Source organism: Oncorhynchus kisutch, linkage group LG9 (assembly GCF_002021735.2).
Source record: "Oncorhynchus kisutch isolate 150728-3 linkage group LG9, Okis_V2, whole genome shotgun sequence".
Lineage (NCBI taxonomy): Eukaryota > Metazoa > Chordata > Actinopteri > Salmoniformes > Salmonidae > Oncorhynchus > Oncorhynchus kisutch.
Window position 1 is genome coordinate 28,909,621 of NC_034182.2, and position 26,169 is coordinate 28,935,789.

General features: G+C 40.8%; 1 protein-coding gene across 16 annotated transcripts in view; it reads right to left on the minus strand.

Annotated features, from left to right (window-relative positions):
• LOC109897029 (adhesion G protein-coupled receptor L3) overlaps positions 1-26,169 on the minus strand; it is a 303,186-nt gene that overhangs the window by 141,861 nt on the left and 135,156 nt on the right. For 7 of the 16 annotated variants that reach the window (XM_031832342.1, XM_020491528.2, XM_020491526.2 and 4 more), the window contains exons 6-7: positions 20,240-20,254; positions 12,779-13,588 (exon numbers count right to left, since the gene is read on the minus strand). In XM_031832342.1, the coding sequence (XP_031688202.1) occupies positions 12,779-13,588; positions 20,240-20,254 (825 nt within the window). The remainder of the gene's footprint in view (positions 1-12,778; positions 13,589-20,239; positions 20,255-26,169) is intronic. The other 9 variants (XM_020491527.2, XM_031832346.1, XM_031832348.1 and 6 more) reach the window with 2 other exon arrangements.

Here is a 26,169-nt window from a genome sequence, read left to right on the forward strand (position 1 = left end):
GGGGACGTCGCGACGGAGGAGCCTGTAGGAAAAAAACCTTGGGCGGATAACATTGATCATGATTGATCGGCGGGACTCCGTATCGGCAATAAAAGGGGTCCAGGCCAATAGGCAAAATAGGTATTGTAGCCTAAGGAGGATGATGGACCTCTTCAGCTAGCCGAGAGATGGGCCTAGCATAGGCTAACTCCAGGCTAATTGATGCTTGCTTTGGGACAGAGGCGTTAGCCAGGAGAAGCCAATCGGATAGCAGCTAGCTAGCTGCGATGATCCAGGTGAAGAGGTTCAGAGCTTGAGGTAGGAATCCAGAGATATGGAGAAAAAAAAGTCTGTCAAGCTCTGGGTTGAATTGCGCTGAGCAGACTGGCAGGAGTTGTCTGGCCTAAAGGTTAGCTGATGACCGCCAGCAGTGGCTAGTAGCTAGTTAGCTGGCTAGCCTCTGTTGGGGCCTCCAGATCTAAAGTAAAGAAAACAGCAGATCCATACCACACTGGGTGAGGTGGGTTGCAGGAGAGTATGTTGAAGTTGAGGTTAAGAAAAAAAAAAAAAAAGTGCTTAGAAAAAAATATCTAAAAAAATAAAGATGTATACACGAGACACGACAAGACGAAGACAAAAGACACCTGACTGCTACACCATTTTGGATTTTTAGATCTAATTTAAATTAAAGAATTATAAAGCCTATCAATGTGTAAGCATACTGTGTAATAACATTGATAATTAAATAAAGGTTAAATAAAAATTATATAAAAATGACTGTGTACTAAAAATGTGAATGTGTTTTTGCAGAGCATACAACTATGCCAACAACCATCCGTGGGGACCAGTGGACAAAGGGCTGGACAACAGGTCGCACCTTAAAAACACATGGTTGCCAAGAAAGCGGTTAGATTTGCTAGATTTTTTAAATGTGTACGCAGCATATGTGTGTTGGAATCACTTTTAAGTCTTCATTGATCTACCGTTTCTATCATAGGCCACTGTAATCGATGGGGGCTCAGGGCGGTACCATTCTGCTCATCTGATGAAGGTGCACATGGATCAGATTCAAACTTTGAAGACCGAGATTGAGTCATTGAAGGCAGACCAGCAGAAAGAGAAACATTATCGGAGGCCAGAGATGCGGGCGACAGCTGACGCATTGGTCCAGAGATAGGCGGCATTGGCGGAGAGACAGACGGAGAATGACGAATTGAAAAGGGCGAGGAACGAAACGGTGTCACAATCCATGCCAGGCACACCTGTGAGCTCTGGAACTCCACCTCCGACAGGCAGTGTCAACATACTTGGCGGGTTCATCAGGTTGTCAGTTCACCCCGACATTTCCATTCCTCTTCTGACAACAGAACTTGACCAACTGCTCACCAGGCACAGCAAGGGGCATCCAGACCTTTATGCTGCTCTGCTATAGACTAAAAAACAAATGCAGGTGGCTTATATCTTCAAAATGCTTTAAATTCTTTATTATCCAAATGTGAAAGCATTTACTGTACAGTACTGTATTGCTTCATCAGCCTCTTTATGCTTTCATTAATAAAATAATTATAAAAATACTCTTTCAAATGCCGATGTTTATTTAGTTATGGCTCCATAACAAATTACTATGGGAATAAATATCACTGAATTACAGAAATATTGGAACAAAGTTGTCTAATGAAGGTAAACAAATGGTTGCTTACTAGAAAATACTCTTTCAAACACATACGGACACGTTGTACAGCGCCATTATGGCTATTGGCAGGGATATATTTTGGCCTTATGGGCGGAACACAACTGGCCTAGAATTTCTCTCCCTCTAAAAACAGAAATAAAAGTTTTGTCCTTTACAAATATTATTTTGGACTATATTCAGATTACAGTCACTCACTTTCATTTTCTATCTAACTAAATACCTCCAAAATATCGTTATATATTATCAAGTTGATGGCAGTCATATAGCCCGGCACCTACAGTTGAAGTCGGAAGTTTACATAAACTTAGGTTGAAGTCATAAAAACTTGTTTTCCAACCACTCCATAAATATCTTGTTAACAAACCATAGTTTAGGCATGTTGGCAAATCTACTTTGTGCATGACAAGACATTTTGTGGCAGATTATTTCACTTATAATTCACTGTATCACAATTCCAGTGGGTCAGAAGTTTACATACACTAAGTTGACTGTGCATTTAAACAGATTGTAAAATTCCAGAAAATGATGTCATGGCTTTCGAAGCTTCTGATAGGCTAGTTGACATCATTTGAGTCAATTGGAGGTGTACCTGTGGATGTATTTCAAGGACTACCTTCAAACTCAGTGCCTCTTTGCTTGACATCATGGGAAAACCAAAAGAAATCAGCCAAGACCTCAGTAAAAAAATACAAAAAAACCTGTGAACCTCCACAATTCTGGTTCATCCTTGGGAGCAATTTCCAAACACCTGAAGGTACTACGCTCATCTGTACAAACAATAGTACGCAAGTATAAACACCATGAGGCCACGCAGCCGGCATACCGCTCAGGAAGGAGACGTGTTCTGTCTTTTAGAGATGAACGTACTTTGGTGCGAAAAGTGCAAATCAACCCCAGAACAACAGCAAAGGACCTTGTGAAGATGCTGGAGGAAACAGGTACAAAAGTATCTATATCCACAGCAAAACGAGTCCAATATCAACATAACCTGAAAGGCCGCTCAGCAAGGAAGAAGCCACTGCTCCAAAACCACCATAAAAAAGCCAGACTACGGTTTGCAATTGCACATGGGGACAAAGATCGTACTTTTGGAGAAATGTCCTCTGGTCTGATGAGAAAGAAATAGAACAGTTTGGCCATAATGGTCATCATTATGTTTGGAGGAAAAAGGGGGGTGCTTGCAAGACGAAGAACACCATCCCAACCGTGAAGCACGGGGGTCACAGCATCATGTTGTGGGAGTGCCTTGCTGCAGGAGAGACTGGTGCACTTCACAAAATAGATGACATCATGAGGGAGGACAATTATGTGGATATATTGAAGCAACATCTCAAGACATCAGTCTGGAAGTTAAATTTTGGTCACAAATGGTCTTCCAAATGGACAAAAAACCCAAGCATACTTCCAAAGTTGTGGCAAAATGGCTTAAGGACAACAAAGTCAAAGTATTGGAGTGGCCATCACAAAGCCTTGATCTCAATTCTATAGAAAATTTGTGGACTGAATTGAAAAAGCTTGAGCAAGTAAGGAGGCCTACAAACCAGACTCAGTTACACCAGCTCTGTCAGGAGGAATGGGCCAAAATTCACCCAACTTATTGTGGAAAGCTTATGGAAGGCTACCCGAAACATATGACCCAAGTTAAACAATTTAAAGAAAATACTACCAAATACTAATTGAGTGTATGTAAACTTCTGACCCACTGGGAATGTGATGAAATAAATAAAAGCTGAAATAAATCTACTATAAATCTACTATTATAATTCTAACATTTCACATTCTTAAAATAAAAGTGGTGATCCTAACTGACCTAAGACAGGGAATGTTTACGACGATTAAATGTCAGGAATTGTGAAAAACTGAGTTTAAATGTATTTGGCTAAGGTGTATGTAAATTTCCGACTTCAACTGTACATAAAGCTGAGTACCAACATTCTTTCTGATATTTATTTATTAAATACTATTAAATACTATTTTGGTTATCCTGACCTGGACACTATGGGCTATTAGCATGACAATATACCTTTACCAACACCTCTCTGTGTTTTGATACTTTGTGGATGGGGGCTCCCGCAGTGCAAAATGAGTTGCTACAGATTCAGGTTCGATACCCATGCCGGCCGCCACAGGGACCGATGAGGCGGTTTTTGGTTTTCATTTAGAATCCTCCAATCCTCTATTTGTAATTATTGGCGGAGAGTCACGTAATATTTTTCAATATACTGTAGGCCTACCATAGGCGGCATGAGTCTCACTCAGTTAAGAACACATTTACAAGGACAGCCTACTCCTTCCTTCCAGTTGGGGAATTGAACCCCGGTCTCCTGCGTGCCCACACGACACAGGGATTATTTAGCTAAATAGCCCAGTACTGTAGCCTACTCCCGACCGTCACATTGTACAGTGCCATATTTTCCGGTCCATCCTAACGGAAATCCAGAGGGTTTTTTGTTTTTCTTGGAATAGAAACACCATGATATTAATCAAATTAATTAAGCAACATTTCTTGAAATCAGTCCCATATACTATGTTCTTACAAAAAAGGGTTATAATTTATCTAGTACAGCAACAATTGAAGGCTATCAAATGCTTCTCAAAGATGCCCTCTGGTGGTCAAACTAGCACTAATGGTACAAGTGGTTGACACTTAAATAACGTGCCATAGAATTCTGCGGCACCATGCAAGCTGTGCTAAAGTTAAAGTTACCATTGGCCTCATGGTGAAATCCATGAGCGGTTTCCTTCCTCTCCGGCAACTGAGTTAGGAAGGACAACTGTATCTTTGTAGTGACTGGGTGTATTGATACACCATCCAAAGTGTAATTAATAACTTCACCATGCTTAAAGGGATATTACTCAATGTCTGCTTTTTATATTTACCCATCTACAAATAGGTGCCATTCTTTGCGATGCATTGAAAAACCTACCTGGTCTTTGTGGTTGAATCTGTGTTTGAAATTCACTGCTCGACCTTACAGACAATACCATTATTTTACACAGAGTGAGTCCATGCAACTTATTATGTGACCTGTTAAGCACATTTTTAGACCTAAACATATTTAGGCTTGCCATTACAAAGGGGTTGAATACTTATTGACTCAAGACATTTCAGCTTTTCATGCTTTATTAATTAGTAAACATTTCGAAAAACATAATTCCACTTTGACATTATATGGGGCGTTGTGTGTGAGCCAGTGACACAAAAACATCAATTTAATCTATTTTAGGCAGTAAAACAACAAAATGAGGAAAAAGTCAAGGGGTGTGAGTACTTTCTGAAGGCACTGTATGTGCTCTCGCTCGCTCGCTCGCTCACACACACACACATACACCTCCCCCTGCCACCCACCCACACACACCCACACACACCAAGCAGGCACCAGTAGCAGGTGTCTGAGCCTAAGGCAGGGTAAATTCTCTCAAGTGACTGCCTGCACTAAGTAGGCTTGTGGACTTTCTCCTCCTCTGCTCACTGTGGCAGATTAGTATTAGTGAGACAGCCTGAACGTCCAGCTGAATTCATACGGACTCGTGTTTTCCTCTTTCATTATCTTTAGATCGTTCAATCTGTATGTTTACTATTAATGGCAAGTCTGCTATTTCAAACCTACACGTATCCATGAGAAATAGATTCACATGAACATTTAAGTGTTCCCACATTACAGTATATTGTTCATTCTTGTCTGCTCCCCCCCCCCCCCCAACTCTCAGATTTGTATTTTGCTTGGTGGAGTGGGCTTATAAAATAAAACTGTCAGAGACATAAAAACAGGCCTCCCTCTTTCTTCCACTTTCATATTTCCTTATTTATTGGCAATTTTCCCCCCCAAAAATTGCATGCCCCTTTGTAAAGAAGACTGTTTTGATTCATTTTATTTGCGCTCACTCGTTCTCAAATTTTATTGAAAGAAAATGCCAGGTGAAGGCAAGGAGATGTGGGCTTTTAATGTTGGGAGGGTTTGCATTTCATTTTTCAATCAAATTCAGTAAAACACATGGTTTGAATGGAGTAGTTTTGGATGTGTCATCTATCCTCGATCTGTTCTCTGGATAGATTGAGGTATCGGTACTCCAAGAGCAATTATAAACTGGGTGGTTCGAACCCTGAATGCTGATTGGCTGAAAGCCATGGTATATCAGACCATATACCACGGGTATGACAAAACATTTTTACTGTTCAATTACGTTGGTAACCAGTTTATTATAGCAATAAGGCACCTCAGGGGTTTGTGGAATATGGCCAATATACCACACCTAAAGGCTGTATCCAGGGACTCCGCGTTGCGCATAAGAACAGCTCATAGCCATTGTATATTGGCCGTATACCGCACCCCCTAGTGCCTTATTGCTAAATTATGCTCTTATAACTAATGGTTGATAATCGTACCACTGCCTTGCCTACAGACATACAAATTATGTCCCCTAAGCATTTGGATTATTTTCAATTTGTACAGTTTCATTCTTCTTCTTTTTTTAACCCCTTCTCCCCAATGTTGTGTTATCCAATTGGTAGTTGCAGTGATGGGATAAGACTGTAAATCCCATACGGACTCGGGAGAGGTGAAGGTCGAAAGCCGTGTGTTCTCCGAAACACAACCCAACCAAGCCGCACTGCTTCTTGACACAATGCCCACTTAACCCGGAAGCCAGCCGCACCAATGTGTCAGAGGAAACACTGTACACCTGGCGACCACGTCAGTGTGCGTGGCCCGCCACAGGAGTTGCTAGAGCGCGATGGGGCATGGACATTCCTGCCGGCCAAACCCTCCCCTACCCCGGCCAACGCTGGGCCAATTGTGTGCCGCCCCATGGGTCTCCCGGTCGCGACACAGCCTGGACTCGAACCCAGAATCTCTAACGGCACACTTAGAAAGCTGCGCCAAAGTTTCATTCTTAAGTATGTACCATGGAATACAATGACATGTCTAGCAGAAACATTTCTGCAATATATTTGTACTATTTCCACAACATTTGATGGAATAAACATCAGTCAGCTCAGGGATTCAATCTTGCAACCTTTCGGTTACTAGTCCAACGCTCTAACCACTAGGCTACCTGCCGCCCCATCTTATTTAGTTTCATCCACCAACCAATCAAAAACAATGCACACCTACTGTATGCATCACAATTCATCATATAAGACCATGCACCCAACCACCTCCGCGAATCAAGCCCACTACAAAAGGGAAAAAAATAATTCCCAGAATCCCATGCAAAACACCTGTGCCCATAGCCGCGTGGCATGGCGTGCTGAGCTAAGACCCAGCTGTGGGCATTGACATGACTCCCCTGCTCCATTTCCCATGCTCCATCGCCACAGCAGCTCATGCGTCGCGTGCCTATGGAGGTTTGGGAGGCGGGGTAGAGGTGGTACAGAGCCTGTGTGGTGGGAATCTTATGCAACATCACCTCGCCTGTGGGGTTAGCTCCCTGTGATTACGTCATCGGTGTTCTGGTCAGAGAGAGAGCATATCCTGTGCGTATGTATGTCACCTTCATGTGTATGTATTCGCTGTAGTAAGGTACAGGTGAGGTTGACTGGTCAATTGTGTTGCGCAACAGCTGTAGCAAGGCATTTCATGGAAAGTCCCAGTCCTGTAGTTTTTACCGCAAATGAACTGAATCCATTTGAGATGCAGTACCTGAAGTGTGATGATGGCTAACGCATAATATCAACTCATAACATGAATCCATACGGATCAATTTGATGATGACCACACTCCTTGCACCAAATACATCAAAAATCCCATCCCGGAACCAAATAATGCACGTCAATTTACATATTGACCCATCTATCGCGCGTCATTCACTCCAGATCAGTCTGTTTATCTGGCGCCGTTTGTCTCGGACACTTCATCCATCTACTTTATCTATCAGTTAACTGGATTTATCAACTGTGTCCGTCGCTCTCTTTTCCCCCCTCTACCTTCCTATTCTCTGTCAGCAGCCTCCTTGCTCGCTCGTTTGGAGGTCAGCCCACTCCGCACCTTGGGATACTGAACTGATACTCCCTGGAGACTGAAAGGTTCATTACTCTATGCGAGAGGGGGGGGGGGGTGTTTGTGTATGTGTGGGGAGGAGTGAAACTAAAGTTGGCAGAGCGTCACTAGGTAATGTTATGCAGCTTGCCTCCCAAATGCATGTAAAAGCATTGCTTGATACACTGTCATTTAATAAGGCAAGCGGCTAACAAGTGTTGTTTTTGCTTAAAAGGAAAGGTTTCCCCATTTTGAATTGTATTTTATTTTTGTGCAACTCTGAGTGATGTTCTATCGATTCCCTGGGTCATTACTTGTTTTCATGTGTATCGGAGTTATTGACGTTCACGCAGGCAGAAATCTGGCCAGTATGACATAGCACAGTGATAAAGTCGTTCTCACTACACTGGAAGTTAATAGAAATACGTCTTCTAGATGGCAAAAATGTTTATCATACATGTCAGATTTCAATACTGGCTGATGTCATAACTCGGGAGGATGTCTCCTCTCGAATGAGCCATTAATCATATTTTTGCAATATTCCTACCTCGAGAAATGTGTAATTTAACGGAGGGTCTAGCACATTTTTCTTATTTGTCTGCCTCTTTAGTCCAGGGTGCATCGCATGGTGCCCTTGCCAGATATATTATAGAAAGGAGATAGGAATCCAATGAATGAAGTAGCATTAAGCAATCCAATGAATGAAGTAACATATAATGCCCAACCCAGCAGACTGTAGACCAATCGCGTTCACGTTGTCATGCTACGTCACGCGGTTGCTAAGCTAATCGTCATGCAATCCCTTCTCAAAGTCAAATCATTCAAATCAAATTGTATGTGTCACATGCGCCGAATACAACGCCTTACCGTGAAATACTTACTTACAAGCCCTTAACCAACAATGCAGTTCAGTGTATATGTTAAGAAACGTGCCCATTTTTCTTGTAAGTACGTAACGTCACGATTCCAAAGTTATACGATATTACAGATAGCAAGTTAAATATCTCACATCTTTTTTTTTTATAATTTCACATTCGTGCTAATGTTGCGTGTTTGAGTTAGCACCCAATGCATTGATGTAGGATGGGCAACGTTTACCATTGCCTCAAAAGTATATCTGCCGTTGCAAATGTCAAACTCCACTCTGTGAAGAACATTGATCTGCAGGTTGAACATGGTGAGATTGTAGACTCCTAAATTGATGTTAAAAAAATTGCCTTAACAAACTGCACTAACTAGCTGCTTCCCATGCTGATATGTATTACTATGTGTAGCAATGTTTGCTAGCTAGACAGCAAGCCCATAGCGAGAGCTGCATTGTGGATTTTGTAATACACTTGATCTGCAACAGATTTCCACAATGATTTTCCATGTTGCTACCCACTTTACTATAACGCCAAAATGAAACATTTGTTCACAAAAAATATTGTTCTCACAGTGTTATTTAACACTGTAAATTAAATGAATGAGGGTGGATTTTTCCTTTAAGCAACAACAGGGGAAGCAATTATGTGTAGCGCCTATGTGTAAACCCTATGGTTGTGTGATGTGAAACCTCTAGGGTCAGGCATAAGTCAAATCACATAACAGAACTCTGCTGTCTTTGATGTCTAGACTAGGTTGGATATAGGCAATTCCACAGTAACAGAGTGATGCGAAGACAAAGACTTTCCCTTTGAAATGTATGCCAAACAAAAACAAAATGATTGCAAAGTTAAACCATACAACAACGTGCACAAAGACTACTTTTAACAATTTCCACAGAACAAAAAAAACATTTACTTGAAGAAAATTTGCTAACAGAATGACGGTTTGTGTAGCTCCTATGGGTTGTGGGAAGTGAAACCTCTAGGGTCAGGCATACGTGAAGTCACATAACAGAACTCTGCTGCCTTTCCCGCAGATCATGAAGGAGTTGGACGCCGAGGACCCATTACTTTAGGAAAACTGTTGTAATGAACACTTATGAGAATGGTACTGACTGAATTTTCTGGATTTTACTACTTTAAATAATACATTCAAGATCAATTGGATAAAACAATTCCTAAGAAGACCCACTTCTATCTGGAATTTTATTTTATTCATGTCTTCTCTACTTTTGGTGGCCTTAACTTCATGTTGTTTTGCAATTATAATATTGACAAAGTTCCAGTGAAACTTTATGCTTTTCATCGGCAGGTTTTCTTGTCATGGTCCTTAATTTATAAACACAATTTTTCTCCACACAGATATTATATATGGAATAATCGTGATATATTGTATAAAAATACCTCTCTGTTTTTAGAATATTGGTTCAGAAATAATATCCTATTGGTGAGCCAACTGGTAAATGCAGAGGGTATTTTACTCAGTTATAAAGAATTCTTATCACTTTACAAGGTCCCTGTAACACCTAAAGATTTTGCAATTGTTTTAGATGCCATTCCCTCAGGTGTTGCTATGTTATTCAGGAACATGTCAAGACCTGACCCTCAGAGCCTACCTTCTATTGACCCTGTTGACTCATCAGTAGGAAAGATTTGTTTCTCTTTTGGTCCATTCAACAACAGAGCGATACGATCCTTGTTTCAGCAGGATGTTGTATCTATACCTTATGTCATGCCTTATTGGAATGGATTTATTGATAATTTCTGTTGGAAAAAAGTTTGGATGTTGCCACACACATACCTACTTGTTAACAAAATTAAGGAAGTTTCCTTTAAAATTATTCATAAATATTATCCTGCCAACCACTATATGAAGAAGTTTAAGGAAAACCAACTCAAATTGCTCCTTTTGTAATGACCACCCAGAAACAGTTGTGGCAAGACATCAGTAGGTTTATAATTGAACACATTTATGAAGATTTTACACTATTGTGGAGAGATGTACTGTTTGGATTCTTTACATACAATAGAAATAAGCGGAATCATTTTTATGTAATTAATTTCATTATTCTTTTGGCCAAATTTCATATACACAAATGTAAATTTACAAACAGAAAACCACATTTTCGTACCCTACAAAAAGAAATTGAACTGTATTTTAAGACGGTTAAATGCTCTACTAACAAAAAAGCTGTTCGAATTGTAAGTATATGCATGTCCCTTAAGGTCCTTGTGTAATTGTAATGTGATATTGTACCCCCTAGCGCGATTGTCCATTGTTTGTAATCTATGTATGCTTGTGTTCCCTCATGTGCTTTATGTATTGATTTGTTGTTAATAAAAAAATTATAATAATCAAAAAATATTAATAATGAGAAGAAAAAAAAATGGGGAAAAAAAGTTGGACGCCGAGGGCTTGTCATAAGTGGTGTCCCAGGATCCTTCTACGTGGAGGGTGTAGGGGTGGAGCTGGCTGATGATGCGCCCACTGTTTGGCTCCGTTGCGTAGTTGACCCAGAGGCCGTTCTTGTCTACGTTGAGATCTAAGATCGATGTCCGACTTGCCGCCCCAGCAGTGCGGAGAGGTGTTGTGGTAGTTGGCGTTGATGGCCTCGTCCGCTCTTGATGCACATGCGCAGGTCGAACTTGACGATGTTGCGCTTGCGCTCCTTGTTGAAGAACAGTGCGCCATCGTATACTACAACGCGGTGAGGTAGTTTGTACGTGGTCTCCCCACTCTTGACGCGCAGGTCAAACTTGACAATGGTGTGCATGCAAAAACGTCAATCATTGGTTTTTGTTTGACATATATTTTAAAGTGAAACATCTGAGTCTCAGCAACAGACTGTGGAATTGCCGATATGCATTTCAGCTGAGATTCTGGGAAAAAAATAATTTAATTTAAAAACTGCAGGTGACCTACATGTACATATTACCTCAATTAACCTGTGCCCCCGCACCGGGTACCCCCTGTATATAGCCTTGCTGCTATTTTACTGCTGCTCTTTAATTATTATGTATATATTTATTTATTTGAACTTGAAACACTTATTTTTCTTAAAACTGCATTGTTGGTTAAGGGCTTGTAAAGTAAGCATTTCACTCTAAGGTCTACTACACCTGTTGTATTCGACACGTGACAAATAAAATGTCATTTGATTTGATTTCCACCAGTGAGGATGGTAAAGACATCACAGCCAAATAACATGTGACACTTCAGACCAGGCTGTTAATGAGCCAGCGCAAAGAATTACCTTGGCATGTCAAAACTATTTTGGGTAGGCTTGATGACTACTTTTAAAAAAGGAGCATCGGAGGGAAGAATTTTTACTTTTTCTTAAAAAGAGTTATGGCAAGTTTAATGAGAGCAGTCATCTGTCTTTACAAAGGTGACAGGTACCGTAAGAGAGAGAGAGAGACAGACAAACTTTGAGAACAGACTAAAAAGGTAAACAAACAACTCTTGTAGTTCTATTAACCTTCTGTCAGAATTATATAGAAAGTAATGTCATATCTAATAAACAGCAGAAACTAGGGATAACAAGTACCCAGAAATACAATCCCCGTGAGAAAAAAATAACTAACCAATCACGTGACCGCGAACAAATTATTTAGTTTTTTGAACACAAATCCTATTTTTCTCAGACAGTTCAAATGTCTTGTAAAACAACAATGTGACTACAGTTATTACATTTTCCCACAGCTGGTGTGTGGTTTGCTTGTTTTTTTTCTCTCATACGAGGGGTTTAATTAAATGGCAAAAGGAGGATGACACATTGAGGTGTCATATTCCATAGCTAATTATCACCAACCCATACACTCGCAATAGTGCTAACGTGTAACAATACACATACTTCCACTTGATTTACTCTGCTCTTTACTCTCCAATTAATAAAGCCCACCAATCATAATGTCAAACAAGCTAGGAACATGACAACTCACACTCGTATGCCATGAGTATGAAAGTGAAGCCATTTGTATTCAATTACACTTAACGCAACACTGAAATGTGCTAAAATGGACACATCCTGAACAGTGTTTCACTGACTTAGAGTAAAGACCTTTGAGAAAAGGTTAACAAACCATATGTCTTCTATCCACACACTGTAGCCTCAACAACCTCCTTTTCTCTTCTCCTGACATCAAAACGACTGCAAGCACTAATAACGTCTACCAAAGATACCAACATCTCTCTGAATTACCAACAAGCTAGTGAAAGACATGAAACAGGAGAGCGAAAAAATTTGAATATGTGGACGTACCTGGTCTACCGTCCAAGGCACCAAAGTCCAGCGAGTACTTGACCACGTGGTAATTGTTCCACACGTACAGGAGGTTGTCCCGCGGGTTGTAATCCACGGCGGCAATGTACTGGTACGAGTTGGGGAAGGGGATGTCCAGGAAGCCATCTTTACTCAGCTCCGTGTTGTAGATATAGTCAATCTTGTTCCCTGTTGCCTCGTTGTCGTCGTCTTCATATACCGACTTCACCACGTAGAGAATCCCGCAGATCATGAAGGAGTTGGAGGCCGAGCGCTTGTCATAGGCAGTGTCCCAGGTTCCTTCCACGCGGAGGGTGTAGGGGTTGAGCTGGCTGATGACGATGCGCCCGTTGTTTTGCTCCGTGGCGTAGATGACCCACAGGCCGTTCTCGTCTACAGCGAGATCGATGTCCGACTTGCCGCCCCAGCGGTACGGCGAGGTGTCGTGGTAGTTGGCGTTGGCGATGATGGCCTCGCCGCTCTTGATGCGCGTGCGCAGGTCAAACTTGACGATGTTGCGCGTGCGCTCCTTGTTGAAGAACAGAGCGCCGTCGTATACTACAAAGCCTGTGCCGTCGACGCGGTGCGGTAGTTTGTATGTGGTCGTGGGTCGCCCGGCGATGAAGTCCTCTTTGGAGGAGTACTCGGTCAGTGTGTCCGTGCGGTATGGCGTCCAGGGCATGTAGTAGATCTTGTCGGAGGCCTGGAGGGGGTCTTTACACCAGGCACCGGATTGGTGGTCCGACTCAAAGAGGTGTTCGCTCTGGTACACCCCTCGCAGCAAGCCGGGGCACAGGAATACTGAGGAGCCAAAATGGAGGAAAGACAATGCAGAGAGTTACTTTGGCATGAATGGGACATCAGTATTGGACTACTGCAACTGGAAGGACAAAGAAAGAAATCACCTAGACTTAAATGATCAAGACATTTGTTGTTGATTTTGGCTATGTACTCCAGCACTTTGGATTTGAAATGATACAATGACTATTAGGTTAAAGTGCAGACTGTCATCGGCAGGTAGCCTAGTGGTTAGAGCTTTGGGCCAGTAATCGAAAGTTTGCTAAATCGAATCCCTGAGCTAACAAGGTAAGAATCTGTCGCTCAGCGCCTGAACAATGCAGTTAAACCACTGTTCCTAGGCCGTCATTGTAAATAAGAATTTGTTCTTAACTGACTTGCTGAGTTAAATTAAGGTTAAATATATATATTTTCTTAATAAAATAACATTTCAGGGCATGTTCATCCATATCGGGTGAACCATTACAGCAACTCTTGTACATAGTCCCTTCATTTTAGGGGACCAAAAGTCTTGGGACAAATGTATTTATTAGTCAAAAGTTTAGTATTTGGTTCCATGTTCCTAGTACGCAATAATTACATCAAGCTTGTGACTCTACAAACTTGTTGGATGCATTTGCTGTTTGTTTTGGTTGCGTTTCATATCATTTTGTGCCCATTAGAAGCAAATGCTAAATAATGTATTGTGTCATTTTGGAGTCACTTGTATTGTAAATAAGACTGTTTTCTAAAAACTACTACATTAATGTGGATGCTACCATGGTTACGGATATGAATGAATGGTGAATGATACTCATGCCACTGATTAAAATTCACGATTCATTCAGGATTATCCGCACTCATGGTAGCATCCACATTAATGTAGAAATAAGTAGAAACATATTCTATTATTATTCACAAAGTGACAAATACAAAGTGACAACAAAATGACACTACATTATTTACCGTTCATTTCTATTGGGCATAAAATGATCTGAAACACAACCAAAACAGAAAATCCATCCAACAAGATTGTAAAGTCACAAGCTTGATGTAGTCATGCATGCTATGAATATGGGACCAATTACTTACGTTTACAACTTCAATACACAAGTAAATTTTTCCCAATGCCTTTAGTCCCCTAAAATTGGGGTGATTATGTAAAAAAAAGTGCTGTAAAATCCTCAAATGAAAGCTTCACTTTAACCTCAGTCATTTTATCATTTAAAATCACAGCCAAAGTCCAGAGCCAAAACAACAACATGTTGTCACTATCCCAATACATGGAGCTCTCTGTAGCTGTCCATGTTGATTAAATACATAAAAAACTAAGTTTGAGCCTAATATCATTTTGCAACATACACAGACACATGTACATACACACACAATGATTTCTCATTACACCAGCTATCCACATAATTACAAAAGGCATGTAATTAGTGCCAAAATCAATGTAATACAAAAAGCAATACATTCCATCCACTTATTGAATCCATCCCATCTCCTCCGAGCTATCAGTGGTTAAGGAATAACATTAATATGGACGTCTAATACAACAACAAAACAGTAAAAGATTTTGATAAATAGTGCAAGCATAATTATTGGCAGCCGGGGCCCGGGAACACAACAATGACTATCAATATTAATACATGAGAATATTTTTTTCATTACTTCGGACGCTGGAGATATCTTCGATCTGTGACATTATGATTTAAAATGCATCTGCGTTCTAAACCAATTATACCCTAACTGGTTTGTACTCAAATCTTATGAAGCGATGCAGCGTATGAGTCGATAGTGTGCATCCCTTGCCGAAGGTGATTCTGTTTCAAGATCGATTAATCCTGGACCGCCGACTGAGTAAATTTCAAGTTGGCCATCTTGATAAAAAGATTACATTTGAATTTAAATCCTACTCATACGAATGTAATACACGGAGCACGTAATTTATTCGGACTACAACAAAACACAGGTTTATCTAAAGGGGAGCAATGACAGTGTCTCTTGAATTTATATTTTTTAGAGAGTGTTGAAGATTTACCTATTCTCTCTAAAACCCTCTAATACCATTTATATGATAACATATATAATCTTATTCCATTTAACATGCAACAAAAACACAGATACTGTTAAAAGTAGAGATAAGGTTTGAAATAGGTCTATACTTTTAAAAAGAGTGATTTGACCATAGCATGTGATACTGATTCTAAGAGCAGCGCTGGTGTCAAGCGCTAGACGAAAGCAACAAAGCATTAAGATAACCAACTTGGGTGGAAGTGGTTAGGCTAAGATTCAGGGTGCGGTACACGAACAATAACAAAAACAGAACGTGTGCGAAAGCTTCTATGATTCTGGCGGGCGAGGAAGCGGACACAGTCGGTGACAGGTTCTTCCCGGTGGATTTGGGCTGAGGTGAAAGCAGTGTGCTCGGAGAAGAAAAACAAGCCTTACTCCTCTGTAACCTCTTAAGATTAAACATGTTATCTACTTGCATGTGAATAATATATGGTGGTTCCAGCCGTCGACAGCACGCCTCCCTTGGCACGCATCTAGACAAGCACAAAAATGCTAAGAGGGTCTCTACGGTTTAAGAAGGCTTTCGAAATCTAATGTGCCCGGTCGGTATTCCTCTACTGACAGGACAGAAACTGGGCTGGTTGCGTCCCATATCACGCACTGATCCAAATGTAAGCTCTGGTTGAAAGTAATGCACTATATAGGGAGGAGGATGTCATTTGGGACGTACGTAGAGCTTTTGAGGAGGCCGTTAGAAATGGATCCCAACACCCCAGACAAGGAGGTAAGTGACAGTGAAGGTTATTAGAAAGGAAACAAGGAATTAACAAGTGGCGGCGAGAGAAAACATGACTTAACAATAATAATTGGTGATAATTACAAGCGTTCATTGGTCAGATATGTTCCTCTTTGCTTCAATTACCGACATTTGCATCATCTAGCTATTTAGCGGGAACTCTACTGTGAACAACTGCAAATGACTGATTCAGTGGTTAAACTAGGGTACTACATAGCATAGCTGGTAGACAGCAGTTGAAACCACAGAGATCTTATGAACTGAGTTACAGTTCATATAAGGAAACCCATCAATTGAGAAATTCATTAGGGCCTTGTATATGGATTTCACATGACTGGGCAGGGGTGCAGACATGGGTGGGCTTGGGAGGGCATAGGCCCAACCACTTGAGAGCCAGATGTGGAGGTCCTAGGCTGGCGTGGTTACATGTGGTCTGCGTTTGTGAGTCCGGTTGGACGTACTGCCAAATTCTCTAAAACAATGATGGAGGCAGCTTATGGTAGAGAAATTAACATTACATTTTCTGGCAACAGCTCTGGTGGACATTCCTGCAGTCAGCATGCCAATTGCACGCTCCCTAAAAACTTGAGACATCTGTGGCATTGTGTTGTGTGACAAAACAGCACATTTTAGAGTGGCTGTTTAATTGTCCCCAGCACAAGTTGCACCTGTGTAATGACCATGCTGTTTAATCTGCTTCTTGGTATGCCACACTTGTTAGGTGGATGGAATATCTTGGCAAAAGAGAAATGCTCACAAACAGGAATTTAAACACATTTGTGAAAAATAAGCTTTTGTGCTTATGGAACACTTCTAGGATATTTTATTTCAGCTCATGAAACATGGGACCAACACTACACATGTTGTGTTTATATTTTTGTTCATTATAATTCTATGGTTAAAACATAACCTGGTCTCAGAGCATTTCATATTATTCTGTATGGAAATCCGAGGCACTCGATTTACTATGATATGTTACGTTTCGTATGGTATGTATTAATTTGTGGATGTCCATAACCCATTTCATATGATATGTTATGAATTACAAGTCGTATTATATGTTTTTGCGAAACGCACAATATGTTACGAATTTGCTAAACGTGTGATATATTACGAAATCGAGCTAGCTCGCTAACGTTAGCTAAGCTAGGGGTTAGGGTTACGTTTAGGAGTACGGTTAAAGGGTTAAGTTTAGGGTTAGGGGAAGAGTTAGTTAAAAGGGTTATGGTTAGGGGAAGGGTTAGCTAACATGCTAAATTGTTTTAAAACAGATATAATGTAGTAAGCAGTTGAACAGTTGCTAATTAGCTAAAATTGTCCGTGATGAGATTTGAACTCGCAACCAGCCTACTTTCAATAGTTTTTGCCTTAAGTAACCATTGGTCGTATGTAACCATACCAAATATAACATATCATACTAAATTTAGTGTCTCGGATTTACGTACTCTACCGGTCCAAAATGTTAAAACATTCTAATCTTTTTCTTTATTTTTACTATTTTCTACATTGTAGAATAATAGTGAAGACATCAAAACTATGAAATAACACATATGGAATCATGTAGTTAGCAAAAAAAAAAGTGTTAAACAAATCAAAATATATTTTATATTTGAGATTCTTCAAAGTAGCCACCCTTTGCCTTGATGACAGCTTGGCACACTCTTGGCATTCTCTCAACCAGCTTCACCTGGAATGCTTTCCCAACAGTATTGAAGGAGTTTCCACACATGCTGAGCACTTGTTGACTGCTTTTCCTTCACTCTGCGGTCCGACTCATCCAAAACCATCTCAATTTGGTTGAGGTCGGGGGATTGTGGAGGCCCGGTCATCTGATGCAGCACTCCATCACTCTCCTTCTTGGTAAAATAGCCCTTACACCCTTACACAGCCTGGAGGTTTGTTGTGTCATTGTCCTGTTGAAAAACAAATGACATGCCACTAAGCCCAAATCAGATGGGATGGTGTATTGCTGCTGAATGCTGTGGTAGCCCGTTGGTTGAGTGTGCCTTGAATTCAAAATCACAGACAGTGTCACCAGTAAATACACATGCAGAGATCATCTATTCATGCACACCGCGACTCACAATTACATAGTGGTTGGAACCAAAAATCACCAATTTAGAATCCAGACCAAAGCACATAACTTCCACTTCCAATGGTCTAATTTCCATTGATCGTGTTTCTCTGCCAACGCATGTCTCTTCTTATTGGTGTCCTTTAGTTGTGGTTTCTTTGAAGCAATTTGACCATAAAGGACTCCTCTGAGTAGTTGGGGTCTTCCATTCCTGTGGCGGTCCTCATGAGAGCCAGTTTCATCATAGCACTTGATAGTTTTTGCGATTGCACTTTCAAAGTTCTTGAAATTTTCTGGATTGACTGACCTTCATGTCTTAATGTAATGATGGACTGTAATTTCTCTTTGCTTATTTCAGCTGTTCTTGCCATAATATGAACTTGGTCTTTTACCAAATAGGGCAATTTTCTATATATCCCCCACCTACCTTGTCACAACACAACTGATTGCTCAAACGCATTCAAATAAATTCCACAAATTAACATTTTACAAGGCAAACCTGTTCATTGAAATGCATTCCAGGAGGCATCCTCATGAAGCTGGTTGAGAGAATTCCAAGAGTGTGGAAAGCTGTCATCAAGGCGAAGGGTGGCAATTTGAAGAATATCAAATACATTTTGATTTGTTTCCACACTTTCCACACTTTTTTGGACACTACATGAGTCCATATGTGTCATTTCATAGTTTTCAGGTCTTCACTATTATTCTACAATGTAGAAAATAGTAAAAAATAAAGAAAAAACCTTGAATGAGAAGATGTTCTAAAACTTTTGACTGGTAGTTTACATACTAATATGAAATGCTCTGAGGCCAGGTTGTGAAAAGGTTATAGCTCAACATAACATTTGAGCCATTTTATGTGAGTGTCAAAATGTTGATGTGGATATTGGTTCTATCGGTGTGCCCTGAACTTAAACATGACTTGATTTCTCAAGGGCCAGGGCCAGGGCCAAAACATAAAAACAAAAACTACTTCCACCAAACCGGGTCTCGAGCTCAGGTACAGTAGTAGACTATCATGTACTATCAAATATATTAACGTATGGGTGTCTTAGTACATTCTGCCATATTGACTGGGAGTCACTGAAGGTTACAGCATGTTAGGCCTATAATCTGAAATTCTGACAGTTTATTGAGCGAGGCTATTGATTGGTGTCCACACATCTGGTTTTTAATATGCTGCTGCTGAGTAACATGAACAAAATAACTTTCAATTACCTCGGAAATAGAATGTTCTGGATATATAAAGATAGTGAATGAAAGATATGGAGTGGGGTGCATGTGAAGTGTATTACGGTAGAAAGATAGGCATCTGTTTTACTATGTTAAGGGACATTTTGACAATGTAAATGCAGTGATATTGTCAAAACACTATCCGAACAATTCTAAACATTAAAATATGACTTGTATCTGTACTATTGAAAAAAATCTTTGCTTTGCATGAACTTCATAGAATTTCATCATAGGTTCTGTATTCTACAAGTTTCCTTACAAGTGTTGGCAGTGTTTTAGTCTAGATTGATTAACACTAGCGCCTTTTACATAAAAAAAAAATGGAGGCCACAATTTCCATCACCAACGATATTACTTGATGTTGGACCCCACCTTTTTTATGAGAAAGAACATTACAGACATGGTTATCACTACCAGTAGACAGATTAAATTAGCAGACATGAGAAGGTCATTAAAAAGCAGATGGATAACACAAGAGAAAAGCTGCTATGGCAACCCCCATCACCAAGCAAAGCATGAATCCCAGTGAACTCTAGGTGAAATAAAGGAGTGGGCATTTAGTTACCTTTTTGTTCCACTTCTATTTTAGGCATGAGGAGAGAAAAGAAGAGAGAGAGATACAGAATAGATTAATGATGCGATAATTGGCAAGTTTACCTCAACAGGTCAAACACATTGGAACAATAGCACAGTGGATCATGAAGTTAGTTAGTAGCAGAGTAGTTGTGACCAAACATTCAATAACAAATCTCTGGGAAGGAAATGTGTCACTCGTCACACACAGCCTGTGGGAGAAAAGTGAGATTAAGTAATATCTTTAGAAGCGTGAACACGGCTTTGAAGCGATGAGAACTCCAAGTTGGAGGGAGGGAGAGAGAGAGAGAGAGAAAAAAACGCTAAATGACTTGTCCAGAAGTTAACTCCAGAGGCGTTCATTAAAAACGGCAGAACATACGGCATGCATTCCATGTAGACTCCTTCAGTCTGGCTGAACGCTCGTTCAGGAGTCACACGAGAGGGAAAACGAGTGCATCATGTGCAGATTGGAAGAACAAAAACACATTTTCTTTAAATTGATAACTGGTGATTTATCACCTGTGGGTTGATAAGGCTATAACAATTAACAGCATATGGCCTACATTATAGTGCTAGCAGGAGAGAAGGGACGCAAATGAAATAATTTGTTCATATGGCAAATTCCCTTTGCAGATGCGAAACTGTCGACAACCATCACGAGTAATTGTTGAATCAATCATAACGACAGCAAACAACTGCAAACCTGTGCCTATCTATGCTAGGGAAGCCCGACAGACAGACCAACAATGTCTATGTTTTTGTATGATTCACTTGTGTTACGTATGGATTCATGCTGCTATTCAACCTCCTCATTGTATACACTAATTGTATGGTCTTCTGGTGAGGAGTGGCGGGACATTAACGTAGTGGCATGTAAGCCCTGTTCGCCAGCCATGGGTGTCAAAGCCTGTCCAGTGAGACCAAGTGTAATAATATTGTACGGTTTGAATTTGAATCATTGTTGTAGATGCCTCTAGTCAGTGTATGCTGGAATAGAAGGGCTTGTTTGCTGGTCTAAGACGAGCAAGCAAGTCTAAATGTAATATAAATACCATATGTAGCTAAATGATTGCAGCAATTGTTGCACTTAAAAACGACATGATTAACTAGACATGTATTTGCTGTAAGTCCCTGTGGTCTGTGCTTCAAAGTTTCCACGAGGTAAAGATCTTGGATCAGCTTCTCCTCCCCCAATTCTAACTTTAAATATTAGTGAGTTTAATAAGGGACTGCGGTCGAAAATGAGCCGGCTGGCTAAAACCGGCATTTTCCAAAATGTTGATTAACGTGCACCGTTTCTGTAAAAATAAAAGTAATAAAGTAAAGTTTAGGGGCAACTTCACCCTACACCCTCTTAGGCCTCACTCCCCCCTATCTGAGATATCTACTGCAGCCGTTATCCTCCACATACAGCACCCGTTCTGCCAGTCACAATCTGCTAAAGGTCCCCAAAGCACACACACATCCCTGGGTCGCTCGTCTTTTCAGTTCGCTGCAGCTAGTGACTGGAACGAGCTGCAACAAAACACTCAAACTGGACAGTTTTATCTCCATCTCTTCATTCAAAGACTCAATCATGAATACTATTACTGACAGTTGTGGCTGCTTTGCGTGATGTATTCTTGTCTCTACTTTCTTGACAATTTTTGTACCCTGTTTTGCGCTGCTTCCATGTTGTCCTGCTGCCATGTTGTGTTGCTACCATGCTGTGTTTTCATGTGTTGCTGCCATGCTATGTTGTTGTCTTAAGTCTTTCTTTGTGTAGTGGTGTGATGTGGTGTCTCTCTTGTCGTGATGTGTGTTTTGTCCTATATTTTTTATTTCATTTATTTTTAATCCAAGCCCCCATCCCCGCAGGAGGCCTTTTGGTAGGCCGTCACTGTAAATAAGAATTTGTTCTTAACTGACCTGCCAAGTTAAATAAAGGCAAAATAAATTAACCTAAAGAAATACTCCATAAGGTTTTAGTCTACAAGGGGCTGGTTCCCTGGTGGGGTAAACGGCAGGACAGGCATCTGCCCCCATGGGACTGCTCCCCTCCCCTAATGCTAGATCTAATAAAACCAAATTAACCCCAGTTAGCAGGGCAGTTCCTCCTCAAAGCTGAGGGGAAAAGAGAGAGTGGGGCGGGGCACAGAAGGAGGGAAATGAAAGGGGGAGAGATGAGAGTGAGGCACAAGAGAGAGTCAGAAATAAATTAATAAAAACGGAGAGAGGGAAGGAGAGGAAGAGAGTGAAGCACAGAAAGAAAGAAAGAAAGTGAGTCAAAACTGGATATTGAGGAAGAGAGAAAGACACAGAGATACATTGAAGAACAAGAACAAAAGGGGAAGAGAGAGGGGGGGGGCGGATTGAGAGAGAAGATTTCATTCTGTTTTCAAAAAGACTCATACTGTGCCTGACCACGCACCGTTGATATGGCAACTCAATATATTCTGATCCCTTGTTGTTTCGTCTTGATCTTCACGAAGCGTTAGGAATGATCAATTCAGCCATATTTCAGCTACAGTATATCAATGATGACCACAGCTTGAAACTGGGAATGGACGAGCACACAGAACACAAACACAGCGTGTTTGAGGGAATCAGTCGGAGCAAAGGCGAGAACTCATCTTGATTATTGAGGGCTTGTTTCCCCAGATGTTCCAGCATGCTCAACAGAGAATCTCCATCGAAAATGAGTAGTTTGGGGTGCAAGGTGATTTCCAGATCAGTGATTCTGTGCAGTCTGACAGCAATGTAGTTGATCTCAAACAATTATCATTTAACAACACACATTACGAACTGAATCTAGGTAAACAGACAATGTCAACCTCTCACATTAAACTCCAAATCTTCCACCAGACCATTAGCTACCACACAACATAAAGGCAGGGTGTTACTGTATTTGTTTGAGTGATCGCTAGCGGTTGCGAGGTAGGGTAACGGTCTATAACAAAGCCCGTTAGCGCTTTAAGAGATGGCGGGATGGCGAAGCGACGGGCGACCAAGTAGCAGCGGGACACGCCGGGGATCCTCGTCGCAATACGCAGCCACGTCCCGTGGATACACGTTACCCATGTTTCCTGTCATCGCTCGTCAGGACGGAATCTTCTGTGTACGTCCCCAAGGTCAAACATGAAATCTCTCGGGCTGTTTGAGATGATTTATCTAGCGGCAGCGTGGTTGGGATACTAGCGACGTAGCCGGAATATCTAAGTTCAGTGGCACTAAGATAAAAGAATGCAATGAAGGAGGGAATATGGAGAGACGGGAGAATTGATTCATATGAAAAGGCGCCTACCCCATTGTGACCTTAATACGATTTTGGTCATGGTTGTCATCGAGTCATTAAAATGCACTCTACTCTCTCTTCCTCCCGCTCTCCCTTCCCCTCTCCAAGATAAGTACAGAGGGAAAGAAACAGAAGACAATGTAAAACAGAGTGTGCTAAGTGGACTGGCACAGCCAAGCGATCTTCTCAAAGCAGAATGGTTTATGGATATATCCTCTCCAAATCAGACTGATATGCCATGGATAGCAATGCATTTAGACAGTTCAGAGAGAGTATCATACAGAAATGTCACTTCAACAACTTTTAGCAGTACATTTATCTTGGTCACGAAGAGGACTAACCCCTATGAACTCGACTAGCGTTGGATCGACAACAGCTTCGACGTAGAACAGGAGCAGATGTCTTCCGCGATACAACGTATGACCTTCCGGCACAGTGGAGTGAATGTAAAATGGCTTCCAGACCAAACACAGCCTCTGCTGCACTAGAGTAGATATATTCATTGTCTATTTTCATATTTGGCCAAGGGCACAAACATCAAGGTCTTTCCTGCTATCTGCTGAAGCAGAGGTCGTATACAATTATCCCAGAAATAGATTCCTAGTTGTTATTCCTGTAAATATATATGGTAGACATAGTGTCATGTGTTGATGGCTGTGATGGAGAAGATGGTGACAAAGTTGACAATACCTTTCGTTTCATTCTAATGTGTAACATCATCATCTACCACCGACTATGATGTCTAATATTCAACACAGCTGTAACTGCACTGCCATGTGTTGGCAGCAGATAGGAATTCAACACCAAGTAATTCACCATGCAAAACGCAGACCCGTCAAAAGGGCACATGGTCTCAAGTGAATCTAATTGGTCAAGCTGCCCTATCAAATCAAATAAGCCACTTGGACACCCTATGCATTCTTATTAGGAAAATGACGTTAAGATCTTAAAAGAGAATGTCGCTTTTTATGTAGAGGCATTTAGTGATTTCCATCAATATGGACAACCTTAATGCTATATGACATTGCAAATTAACACCGCATATTCATTTAATGTTGAGTCATGCCCCCTCCGTCCTAAATAATAATAATACAATTTATCCGTAACACGTTTTTCAAAATCCCCCCAAAAAGTGTCACAGAAAAATAAATGATAATAACTATAATCAATGAGTATTTAATACACGTACACTACTGGTCCAAAGTTTTAGAGCACCTACTCATTCAAGGGTTTTTATTTATTTTTACTATATTTTCTACAATGTAGAATAATAGTGACGACATCAAAAATACGAAATAACAAAAAGTGTGAGAAAAATTCTAAATATATTTTATATTCTTCAAATACACCCTTTGCTTGGCATTCTCGCAACCAGCTTCATGAGGAATGCTTTTACAACAGTCTTGAAGGAGTTCTCACATATGCACTTGTTGGCTGCTTTTCCTTCAATCTGCGGTCCGACTCATCCCAAACCATCTCAATTTGGTTGAGGTCGGGGATTGTGGAGGCCAGGTCATCTGATGCAGCACTCCATCACTATCCTTCTTGGTATCCTTCTCACACAGCCTGGAGGTGTGTTGGGTAATTGTCCTGTTGAAAAACAAATGATAGTCCCACTAAGCCCAAACCAGATGGGGTGGTGTATTGCTGCAGAATGCTGTGGTAGCCACGCTGGTTAAGTGTCCTAAATAAATCACAGAAAGTGTCACCAGCAAAGCAACCCAACACCATAACACCACCTCCTCCATGCTTTACGGTGGGAAATACACATGCAGAGATCATCCGTTCACCCACAGACATGGCAGTTGGAACCAAAAATCTCCAATTTGGACTCTAGACCAAAGGACAAATTTACACTGGTCTAATGTCCATTGCTCGTGTTTCTTGGCCCAAGCAAGTCTCTTCTTATTATTGGAGTCCTATGGTAATGTTTTCTTTGCAGCAATTCTACCATGAAGGCCTGATCCACACAGTCTCCTCTGAACAGTTGATGTTTAGATGTGTCGGTTTCTTGAACTCTGAAGCATTTCTTTGGGCTGCAATTTCTGAGGCTGGTAACTCTAATAAACTTATCCTCTGCAGAAGGGGTAACTCTGGGGCTTCCATTTCTGAGGCGGTCCTCATGAGAGCCAGTTTCATCATAGCGCTTGAAGGTTTTTGCAACTGCACTTGAAGGAACTTTCAAAGTTCTTGAAATGTTCCATATTGACTGACCTTCATGTCTTAAAGTAACGATGGTCTGTCGTCTCTTTGCTTATTTGACCTGTTCTTGCCATAATATGGACTTGGTCTTTTACCAAATAGGGCAATCTTCTGTATACCTCCCATTACCTTGTCACAACACAACTGATTGGCTGAAATGCATTCAGATGGAAATAAATTCCTCAAATGAATTTTTAAGGTGGCACACCTGCTAATTGAAATGCATTCCAGGTGACTTCCTCATGAAGCTGGTTGAGAGAATGCAAAGAGTGTGCAAAACTGTCATCACGGTTAAAGGTGACTATTTGAAGAATCTCATATAAAATATATTTTGATTCGTTTAACACTTTTTTGGTTACAACATGATTCCATATGTGTTATTTCATAGTTTTGATGTCTTCACTATTATTCTACATGATTCCATATATGTTATTTCATAGTTT